Below are 12,212 nucleotides of genomic sequence, written 5' to 3' on the forward strand. Positions count from 1 at the left end.
ATCTTGAGAAGTCAGCAGAGACCTTCTGGGTGAATGTTCATAAAGCATGCCTCCAAGTGAGGTCCACACCTCTTCCCTTTCACTCTTGGGCAGACTCTTCAAGTCTTTAACATGTAGATCCAGAGCCGTTGCAAGCTTGAGCCATGCATTGTTCGAATTTTCTTGGCAGGAGGCAAGGTCTTCCATGAAGCTGGTCTTAAAGCTCGCCACATATGCAGGGTCTTCTTCAGAGACCTTCATCACTTGACGCAGGTGGCGGAGGGCAGGCAGTACTACTCAGCAGGAGATATAGGCCTCTCCACCCAGAATCTCAGAGACATACCTGCAGTAAAATAACACACACAAACAAACACACACCTACACATAAGATATTTGAACACCAATTGGTATGCTGGTAAATCAGTTAAACATTTAATAAAAGCTTGATCAGTTCAATTTCATTTTCAATTTGCACATTATATGTGCATTCCTTACCTGCAGGGCTCTAGAAGAGTTCTCAGTCTCTGCAGTTTGTCCCGTTCTGGTGGCGTCAGCATAACCAGTTTATGGCGTTGTTGGTCCAGGGTTGCTTTAAATGCTGCTTGATCATTTCCAGTGTGGAATTTCACTGCGTTGGCACGTCTTGGATCAGTGGCTCCTGCTACTGTCCCAGGGCCGCTTGCTGTGCTTTAAGCTCCATGCTGTTGGCTGCGCTGTGTCTGAAGTGACCCACAATTTTGAGACACTACATTGGTAAATCCACTATCGGAGAGGCTCACGTTGATGTGCTTATATGGCAGCAGTTTACGTGCCCTCTCCGTCCCTATTGTTGTGATTTTTCCTTCTATTTTCCACTTTTGTGCCACGGTTTGAAACTGTTGAGCACATGCCTCTACGAAGTGACGCTCTTCTGATTTAATTACGGTTAAAGCAAACGACTTCAGTTCCCAGGTTTCAGTGATGTGATGCGCCGTCACACCCAGATAATTATTGTTACTCACAGAGGTCCAGTGGTCTCCTGTCAAAGCAACATGTTCCGCTGAAGCCAAATCCTCTTCCTTCGTTTTCATTTTAGCCTCATAAAGTTCGTTGATTTTAGTCATCACTGTGCCTCTCGACGGTGGTTTGTACAATGCGTCTAAAGTTGCCACTTTCAAAACTTCTGCGAGGCCCGCGTCCTCGACAATATTAATCTGTCTACAGTCCTTGGCTATCCATCTGGCAATTTTGTCGGTCAGCTTCTCAGACGTAGACTTACTTAACGCCCAGCGCTCGTGAGGGTGGTCTGACGCATGCCAGGCGTAACACCTGAAGTCGAAGCCCCAACAAATGTATGCTTGGCGTAAAGATGATATTTAAGGCTCGAGGTGGTTCGGTGAAATGAAAAGTCCTTCCTGCAGTGTGAGCAAACCACAACATGTTTATTTATTGTTCTGTCTTTGTTTTTTTTTTTATCCTCGAACTGTCCATCCAGCGGGCCAACGGGTTCTTCTGATTTCTCCATCTCGCTCATGTCGGACAATTGAATTGTGGGTAAAAAAGGGCGGGACTGCGTTAATGCGTTAAAAAAAATATTGCGTTATTTCCGGAAATTAATCATCTCGCGTTAACGCGTTAATTTTGACAGCCCTAATACACACACACACACACACACACACACACACACACACACACACACACACACACACACACACACACACACACAGAGTGATCTGTTAATGAGTTAATCTAAAGTTGATCATCTTATCAATTGACCAACGATTAATGAATAACATACATTTTCTTGAAAACTCTAGTTTTCTCTTGTATCAAGTGGGTCTTTCCATAACATGAATGGCTAATTTTCACATCATTAAATTTCAACAGTTCATTGTGCCACCTGTATTAAATACTGACTGAATAAACAAAACCTGTTTTTTTTTTTTTTTTTACACATTATTAAACTTGGACATATGTATAAAATATAACTAAACGTATTAGGTCTGCTTTTCTGTCATCACATCCTTGGCATCAGAGCACATCAGCAAGATTTTGGTTGAGAAGCTGACTCTGCTCCACCAAGCAGCCCAGCTGAATGGAGCTATTTAGCTGACAACTTAAAGGGATCCACAATTAGTTGAACATGTTGGCCTAAATATGTTGTACTTTTCCTATTAATCTAAAACTTGCTGTTTGAGATACGTAAAAACTCATAATTACTTAAAATATTATATATTTGTTATATTTTTCAACCGTGGAGGTCGCTATTTTTTCCCCTCCATAATGCATGCTGGGTTGATGACGCGATTAGGTCCTAGTGGACTGGAACCTACAGAGATAACACAGGATGGTTAACATTACCCAAGTTGTTTTTTTATCATACTGCATTTGACTAGTGTAAATTTAGACAATACCACATGGATGTGGTACCAAATTTGAAATGACGGACCTGACATCGGAACGAAGACCAAACCCTAAACACGTGTTAACTGAAAATTTCAACACGCTCTGGTTCAAACTGTAAAGGTTTAACATTGATCATTGCTGTTTTGGCTGGGTGAAGCTAGCACTAGGACCTACTATATGTCATTTGCCCAGAATGCACTGCAGCGTAAACAACATGGTGACGTCCGTGTAAAAATATTTTATTTAAATGTATACAAATTAAACAGCTTACAGTATTGTTACTGTATTGTTTTTACATCTGAAACAGATATTTCTCAAATAAAGTCCATTGTTACAACTAAACGTGGATCCCTTTAAGGAACTTGTTGAGAGTTCAGATTTAAAAACAGAACCACATAAAGAGCATTTTGCATCCTCATTACAGAGTGCAAAAATAATCCCACATCGGCCTCCATTCAGACCGCTTCATGTTGCGTCCATCATTACTTTTTTTTTTACTTGCTACTGTGATGTGGCTCTACTTAGAATGACCGTCAGACCTTCTTTCAGTGTTGTAGTATGTCCTCTATCCAGCAGAGGGCGCTTGGATGTTATCAGTTAGTTGGATGGAGCAAACTTTAATATAATTAACCATTAATCGTCAATTAGTTGTAAGTCGGTTATTTGTTTACATTCCTAATACATACACACACCCACACACACGTTTCCTCCCACAACATTTAGCATGTTTTTTTTCCTTTAATTTGTCTTGAATAAACTAAACTGTATTATTTACAGTTGCTGACTGATTCACTTAGTAGTACAGAGGCATCACATAAGGAGTTAGGGTCACATAGAACTAGGGATGGGTACTGAAACCCGGTAACAAAGCGGCACCGGGGCCGTGTTGGACGACAAGCTTCAGCCTTATCAGTCCTCTTAACGATATGCGCCACACCGCACCCCAGACTGTTCTCATACTGTCAGTGGCACTGACTCCACGTTGACGTCCTTGGATATATGACTGCGCAAGGCTTAATGTTTTATTCAACTTTTCAGGGAAACTCCAACTCAAACAATATTTTATTACCAATCCTTTCCTTAAGATGTACACACCTGCAGAAGGGACTGCTGGGAGGAGCTACTGTTCTGCTCTCACTTGTTTGCCTCTCTATCTCATCCAACATAAGGAAAGCTTCCCCGCTCACTGATAAAGGTACAATGGCAGAGCAAGTAAAAAGCTCCAAAGTTTGGCTTTACTTTTTAACAATAGTTGCTGACAACACACGCAGCCATTACTGCATTAACAGCTTTTCTTTCAAAAGCAGGATCTCACTAATCTCACTAAACACCTCGCGAAACCGCACCATATACAAACAAAAAGATGCACGGTGTTCTACGTCCCGAGTGCAAAAAGCTCTGCCTCTCAACCAGATACAGCAGGTATGTATGCATGTACACACGCAAAGCAAACACATGAAGCATTAACATAAGTGGGCATTCATTCTTACAACTGAGATGTGCATAATATTTGAATCATAACATTTAAAACAAATAAGAAATGTATGCATAGGCTATAAATTATTTGCACATTTAATATGGTGCTTCTAGATGGCCTAAATGGGCAACGTCTTCTATTTTGAACAGGCCAGTTTCTTTAGTGATATACTTTTGATTTTAAAAGTTTTGTCTATTATTTGTTTTCTTCACCCTTTTGTTATTATAAAAAACAAACAGGAGATCAATAAAGCACCGCATCGATAAGAATATTATTATTGATAAACCCTTAACGATACTCATCCCTTCATAGAACCAGGTTGGAATGGATAGCTGCTTTCTCTCAATAAATGAGATCAGAACCTGAAAACGGTTTGTTGCATTTACAGGTTAATCCAGCTGAATATGAAAATGTGTCATTATGAGAATCTTTCAGTGTAAAAAAAGCCAATAGAAATCTCTAAGAGGCAAATAGTTTTTCATGCTACTGTTTATTGTCCAGGGGTGCATAAAGTGAGATCTGGGCTGTGGACCCTCAGTGAAAGGAGGGTTTTCAGAACGTACAGGAACTGCAGGGTTCCTTGTTTACAGCAGTGCTCACCTGTTTCAGCGACCCCTTCCTTGCAGAATTCATGGCAGGACCGAAAGCTTCCTCCTCACTGTCCACACTGAAAAAAAGGAAATCCAAGATAAAATGGTAAATGGCTTGTACTTGTACAGCTCTTTAACTAGTCTGATGAGCCCAAAGCGCTTTAGACTACAGTCAGCCAATCACACCGTGACGGTGGTGAGCTACGCTAGTAGCCACAGCTGCCCTGGGGCAGACTGACACAGGCCACCGGGACCTCTGACCACCACCAGCAGACAATTTGGGTGAAGTGTGACACTACGACTGAGACAGTTGGAGCAGGGGATTGAACCGGCAACCCACCAATTACTGGACAAACTCCCCAACTCCTGTGAGAGTGGCGCAGGAGTTAAGGAGTATAACACAGGAGGACTTGAACAGTGTGAGAGCTCCCAGCTGGTCCCCTCCTGAATTTAATGCCTTCCAAATTCTGGAGAAACAACTAATCAAGTTAGAACATCAGGAGCTCATTGGATAATCTGAGCTCATGTCATTTTGGTTTCCTTTTTATTGCATCCTGGAGTCCATGTCTTCCAGCACAGCTCAGAAATGTCAGATATCAGGCATTTAGAGGCTGTTGACAAGTGTGGACATTAATCTGTCAAGCTCCAACTAAAACCACTAGTCATCAGTCTGGTTAACCCCCAGTGATGTGGCTCCACTTCTTACTCTGAACTACTGGTCATCTCCATCTTCTGCTGAGCCGCTCCACAGCCGCTGCTCTCCTCCAGCTTTTCCAACATGCTGTGCCAAGCCTTGTCCTCCTTCTCTTCCTCCTGCTGGCCGTCACCTGTTGACTCACCAGCTGCAGCAGCGCCCTGCCACAACAACAGACACCACTTCAGCTTCATTTTCTAGCTGCAGAGCAACTTGGCTTCTGTTTGCATTTCATTACACACATTTATGAATGGTTCTCCATCACAAAGCTAACAGATTTAATAAAGAGCAATGATGATGCACGTTGCATCCCTCAAGTGCTTAGCAGACATGAGGAGCACTGTAGGGCATGGAGGAGGAACCATCGTTAGCACACAGGAGGTTCTGGGACTGTGCAGCTACTCTGTGGTTCTACAAGGTGTGGAGAAGCTTTTTCCTTAACTAGGAAATATTCATTAGAGGAGAGCCTATTTTATTTACTTGGACAATGTTCTGATATATTTTAGTGTAAAAGTATAAGTAGAAACGTGGCAGAGGTGTGATAGTTTGGAGATAACCTAAGACTAAAGGGCACGTTTCCTGACAACTCCAGAGGGCATTTTCCTCTCACATTCCTTAACTGAACTAAATACTGGTATTTACTCCTGTTTAACACCCAGTGTTCTGCCTGGTACTGACTACTGATTTATTCACATCCATAAATACAGATGCATCGAAAAATCTGCTGGTGACCAGAGTCGACCGATATAAGTCGACCGGCCCAGACCTGCTTTTGGAAGCTATAATCCAATGTTTCTTTTAAATGTGCCAACAGATGGTTCCAACAGAAACACTCTTTGGTGCAGAAGATGTTACTGAGGCAAGACAGCCCATTTAACTAATATTGGTATCAATGAGGTGGAACACTGGGGGAGAGTTTTGATGATTGTAAATAAATTCAGGCAGTAATGGGCTAACTTCAACAGTGAGGGCAGATTAGCCTATTACAGTAGTTACTTTGTTTTATCCTTTTGAGGAGTCCAATTCTACCTGTCAAGCAACATGGTGGATCTGGAAAGGTCTTCTGGTTACGTCACAGTTTAGTTCAGGGGTCTCGCTATTCTAAAGGGAACCATACACAGGCTGCTGTATTAATGCTAACTATGCTAATCCGACTAGCTGCAAATATAGTGTTAAAGAGTTTGAATTATCAGCTCTGAAATCATGTTGGATTTGTTTTGAATTAACTGCAGAGCAGGTTTAACACCCACTGCTCTGCCTGGTACCGACTGCTGTCCCCTCTGGTCTGACTATAAATCTACATACGAATTGTTGATTTTTTAGCACTCCAATAAATTGGGCACAGCTTCAATTTATTTTGGGGAAAAAAGATGTTATAGAACATTTCTGTTATTGATATGAGAATTTTTTTTACGAAGAATGAAAACGAGTTATAATCTGTCTGCAAATGAGATAAGGTCGTTGGTGAAGGTCAAGCTCTGCAAGATGCTTGTGTTTTATTAGAATATTACTGTTTATGTTTAAATAAACGTTACATAAAGGTACATTCTTAGTAGTAGTAGAAAAATATATTTTTTGAACACAGTTACTCTTACCATTTAAAGAGAAAGGGAATCTGGTAAAAATACTATCAGCAGGTGAGAGCTTGACGGAAGAAAAGCAGCCAGAAAAAATGTCTCTCTGCGTACACAATAACAGCATCTCTATCTACTCGTTGCTTCATTGAATTTGGATTCACTTCATCCACTAGAATCTTAGACTTAAAAAGGAAAACATGTTAAAAGAAAATGTCTCGGAAAACGTTTGAGGACTCTATTTACGTGTTTGTGTGCAGTCAGCTGCTTCTGCTCTTCACCGTCCGACTGTGTGAAGTCTGACGAGTCCTCCGTCTCGCAGCTGGACACAGAGTCCTCGGTCCCGCTGCTGGACACAGAGTCCTCCGTCTCGCTGCTGGACACCAAGTCCACCACTTCTGTCGCTTCCACACACACAACGTCCAGGTCCGCTGGATCATAGGCAAGGTCTCGTTCGGGGGAGAGCTTCCGTGAGGATGACTCTGCCAGAGACGGGCTCACCCTGGGAACGTCAGCCTCTGTGGGTGGCTGGATGGTCGGCTGGGTTTGTGGTGAAGCATTTTGGTGTTCGACTGCCGTGCCCTCAGCGACAGTGGCTGAGGGCACGGACTGGACCTTCAAGTCAGTCTTTTGACCCACAGGGGGCTTTAGTGGAGTGTTTTTCTTGAGGTTGGGGACAACTGGATGGGTTGAGCCCTGAATCGGTGTGAGGTTGTCTTCTGAACACACAATCTGGGTGGGGGTCAGGTAAGGGACGTTGACAAAGACAGGGTCCTTGACAGGGCAGGCTGAGGAGGTGGAGTAAAGAGATGGGAAAAATTTATTAGACCAAACCCGTTTCTTTACACTGAAATCTATTCCAGAACCACCTCTGTTGGTTAACTGGATTTCTTTTTCTAAAGAGCAAGCATCCAGAATGAGTCTGATAATGGTTTTCATGCTCCAGTTTGGGTTCAGAATACAGGTGCCCAGTTCAGTGTTAAAACTACACTTAAAACTTAACTCATTACACACAGAGCTGAACTTCAATACATAGGCCTACCGCATACATTTCATACAGATTTTAAGGTGAAACCCATCAACTATTTTACAATGGGGTTTGGGTGCCATAGACAGAATCAACTGGTATTCTGTTGGTGACTTGTATAGTGCGTTATGAAGTCCGACAACCCCAAAGGGCTTTACACTACAAAGTCATTCACACACATGGTGAACTATGTTAGTAGCCATAGTGGCTACGAGCAGGCAGAGAGGCAAGGCTGCTACCCCCTGACCATCACCACCAGCAGGGGAATTGAACCAGCAACCCGGCAATTGCAGGACAGACTCCCCAACTCCTGCGCCACTGTCGCCCCTTATACAATTGTACGGCTATCTAATGAAAAGGCTAGAGAATGCCGATTTCAGCATCTTGATTACGCTGATACAGTGCCTCGGACTGCGCTAAGCTGGGGAAACCGAACCTCCTCCGTATAACAATTAAAGCTTTGCGCTTTAATTCAGGTGCACATAAATTACGTTACATGTAATTTAGGTGCACACTTTTAAGGGTCATTTGAAGGAACTTGTAACATCAGCGATTTTAGCTCAGACCCATCATTCCTCCTCTTCTCTCTAAAGGAGCCCTTTACACTCTTTATTTATGCATTTTTCCCACTGTTCATCCCTCACGTGCAGCGCACCAATGGGGGTAAAATCTGCCTACCTCAAAGCCTCAAACCGATATCATTACGTCTAAATTATGCTGATACCAGATGTTACCAAAAAAGTGTTTTTTTTAGGGTTAGGGTCTGCGCTTGAAAAGCTGCGCCTATACTAATCAATTCTAGGGTTGCAATGCATGCAGAGTGCTATATTACCTATAGGATTCCCCATTTAAGACTATTAGTGGGCTTAAAGCGAAGCAGGAAGTCATCATTCCGTCCGCTCCGACCACAAACAAACAACAGAGAACGGCATGCGCAAGTACGCACCAGAGCGCCCTGCGCCATAGAGGAGATTTGTCTGTTCAGCGCGGAGACTCAGATAAGAAACCTGTCGCTGTAAAAGGTGATGATGATGGTTAGAAACTGTAACAGGCTAGAAGTGCATGGAGCTGATAAGCAAGAAACATCAGCAGCTGGATCATGCGTAAAGACGCAGTGTGAACCCCTGTGTGCTTTAAGAGTTGCAGCTGAGAGGAAAATGTTGGAACATATAGGCTTGGAGAAACTCAGCCTGATTCACCAATGAGGTTATAGATCTACACAGATAAACAAACCCATAGATTAATGTGTAACAGTGTAATAATACGGTCAATAACTTAAAACTACTCTATTTTATTCAGTATCATTTGAACAATTGTGTGTTTTTTTCCCTGTTTTAACCCACTAACAGAACAATAACGTGTTAACACTTCTCTTTCACATATAAACATAATACATGTCTACTTCCATGTCTGGTAGGATAAAATTGAGACTGAGTTTACTGGGCCAGCTCTTCCAGGGTCAGGTCAGCTCCGCCCCCAATCACGGCCCCAGCCACGCCCCCCAGCTCCACCCCGCCCCCGGAAATGAGCAAAATCTCACTCTTAACTTTTGATAAAAGTTGAGAGGTATGGGCAATCACATGGTATCAAATGCTAGCGGTGCCTTGTGTGAGTTCGGTTCACTTTGACCATCCAAGGAAGAGCAGTGAAAAGCAGGGGATAGCTGCATAGCAGCAGAAGACATGCTGCCAGCCAAAATGTGGTCAGGATAGGCCAGTCCGAGGCCCTGCAGTGGCGACTGCAGATCGGTTTTTGCTCTCAACTTGTTATACTGAGTCATATGTCGACTTTTGGCCGCTCCAGGTTGTCTGGAATCAGCTTCCTACAACAGTTTGATTCGGCCCACAGTTTCTCCAATGCCAGTCAGGTCCTCCGCTTCACAGAGGACAAGAATTTCCCCTTGCTGTCCCAACAAAACAGCAGGAACTGAGTTTCAGAGAGGCACATTTTACTCAACTTGTGGGTCTTTCGGGCCCCATGAGGCCCCACGCCTGGAAGGCTTGTCCAGGACGGATTCTCTCTCTGTGAGTCTCAGGAAGCAGTGAAGTGATCGATTGTCTTTGGGAGCAAAGCTTTTGTAGCATTGATGGAACCCTGCTGAGAGGGCGGATCCTTGGTGCCAGTAAAACTTATTTAGCTTCCAATTCAATCTGAATGTTGTCCAAAGCTATGATGGCATAACAGAGGTGACTTCAGGTTTCTTTGGTACCGGGGTGAACGTAACGGAATTTGCTGGAAACAATATATTGGCAGATTTAAACGGTTCCTCGTGGGGTTTAGAAACTTACCTCCTTGAACGGTTGTCGATGGATTAACTGGTCTCAGCTGGTTGAAGGGAATCAACTGGATCAATGATCCATCCGGTTTCTGATAATACTGGTGGCCTGACGATGACCGGATTGGCTTCAGGACCATCCTTTGGCCCTGAGTGTTCAGAATCCGAGGGGGCACCACATGCACCACTTTCTGAGGACTTGGAACCTGGATCAGCAACGGCTCAGGGTCTTTAGGCATCAAGGTCAAAGATGGATTTGAAGATGCAGCAACCACGTTTTTGGGCTCAGAAACTAGACATGCATGAAACAATAGACAACTGATTAAGGATTTAGAAAAGATACCAAAGTTCTTACAAACCTACATTTGTAAAATGTTTTATTGCAGAATTCTTTCCTACCTTCCATCTCATTTTCTCTGATAAAGCTTTTTTTCCCAGAAATGTCAGTAGAGGGTTTTAACTTTGTTGATGAAAACTTTTTTCCTTTTAATGTTCTTTTTCTTTTTTATGTATGAAGACCAAAACTAAATAGAAACCAATTTAGAATGATAGAACACATGACAATAAAAGTCAACCTTTTTTTCTGATAAGCAAGTTTTTGGACTCTGGGTCTAAACACACAAAAAAATGCTAGTTTTACAGGAAAATCAAAATCATGATTTTACTAAATCGTGATTTTTCTAACATAAAAACATGTTTTTTAATAAGAAAGGATACCACATAGTATACCTGACAAGCAGAAGTATAATGTCGTGGTCTGAAATGATCACTTCCTAAGTAAAGTGATGACACCCAATTGTTTCTTAATTTCAAAATATCCCCTTTCACTTTTATGCAGATGACATTCAACTGTACACCTTCTTTGTCCTTAAAACATGTAATTACTTGGGTGCAAAATAGAAATTACTAGTTGCACAAAACATAACTCCTTTTAACTGAACGCAGGGTCCAAGTATCTGATCACTGCCCCAGAGAGGATGGTTAATCTGATCAGGCAACAGATTGGATTTCTTAACATGGCTGCCAAACTAAACCTAAAGAATTTAGGATTTGCTTTTTGTTACATCAACACTACTCAAATATCACTTAAAACATCTTGTCCAAAACAGTTTTGTCTTTATGAAATATTTCTAAACTAAGAAGGTGGGCGTCAAAACAAGAGCTTGAGATGATTGTTCATGCTTTTCCTTCACCTTGTCTTGACTAATGTAAGGCAATTTTGTCCTGTATCAACAAAAAGCCCTTTATTGCCTTCAGTTGGTCCAAAACACTGCAGCAGGAACACACAGAGGAGCTCCCACTACTCCTATTTTAATGTCTTTGCACCAGTTACCTGTTCATTTTAGACTTTAAAATCTCATCAACTTTCACAGCCCTGCAAGGTCAGGCTCCCTTCTATATTAGTGAATTGTTAAAACTACATAATCCAACTGGACTCTTCAGGTTCTCCACCCAGAATCTACTCACAGTTCCAAAGAGCAAATAAAACTGGAGAAGATCGCTCTATCCAGACTTCTAAAAATTGACTGAGGAGAACCAAAAATAAAAGTTATTTTCTACAGAGTCTGAAGCTCAAAACATTGAAGAAAAAAAATTATTTTGCATCCCCGTTACTTGTTAGTTTCCGCTTGCTGGCTCCGCATGCGCACTTCTAGTGTTTATGTATCGGCTTAGCGGTTAGCATAGCTGTTAGCTTCGGTGTTAGCCGTTCGTTGTAGCTCCGCTGCTCTCACCGTATACTTTAAACATGGCTGAGAAACATAGAAAGAATAAGACCAGAGTGGATTTGGGAGATTTTTTCACGCAATCCCCCTGAGGAGCAGAAGAGCAGGTAACACGGTCTTGCGCAGTTGTTCAAAGAGGGACTTGGTATAAATTTTAAAGGATTCATTCGATTCAATAATATTAAAAATATTCAAACAGGTAACGTTAGGGAGACTTTTTTTCACATTTTCTTCTCTAAGGGAACACCATCCAAGGGCAGGGCTCTCAGCTCTTGCACATTGACTGTGAGACACACATTTACCCGACTTCACACGTGCACACATTGCATTCCTCACACGAGAAAAATAAAGGCCATGATGAATGGGCTACGGATGATCTGTTCAGGGCCACGGCTTTTGCGGAGACGTTTCAGCTTCTTTCACAGCTTGTGGGCATCTGTAATTCCTGCTTCAGTCAGCATTAACAGAGCAGCAGAGGACGAGCTGG

General features: G+C 42.5%; 1 protein-coding gene across 3 annotated transcripts in view; it reads right to left on the bottom strand.

Moving 5' to 3' along the window:
• Window positions 1-12,212, bottom strand: part of mgaa (MAX dimerization protein MGA a) — an 80,973-nt gene that overhangs the window by 16,373 nt on the left and 52,388 nt on the right. For all 3 annotated transcript variants that reach the window (XM_036150779.1, XM_036150777.1, XM_036150778.1), the window contains 4 exons: window positions 10,015-10,293; window positions 6,946-7,487; window positions 5,138-5,286; window positions 4,442-4,508 (listed from right to left, as the gene is read on the bottom strand). In XM_036150779.1, coding sequence (XP_036006672.1) covers window positions 4,442-4,508; window positions 5,138-5,286; window positions 6,946-7,487; window positions 10,015-10,293 — 1,037 coding nt within the window. The remainder of the gene's footprint in view (window positions 1-4,441; window positions 4,509-5,137; window positions 5,287-6,945; window positions 7,488-10,014; window positions 10,294-12,212) is intronic.

Source organism: Fundulus heteroclitus, chromosome 19 (assembly GCF_011125445.2).
Source record: "Fundulus heteroclitus isolate FHET01 chromosome 19, MU-UCD_Fhet_4.1, whole genome shotgun sequence".
NCBI classification, from domain to species: domain Eukaryota; kingdom Metazoa; phylum Chordata; class Actinopteri; order Cyprinodontiformes; family Fundulidae; genus Fundulus; species Fundulus heteroclitus.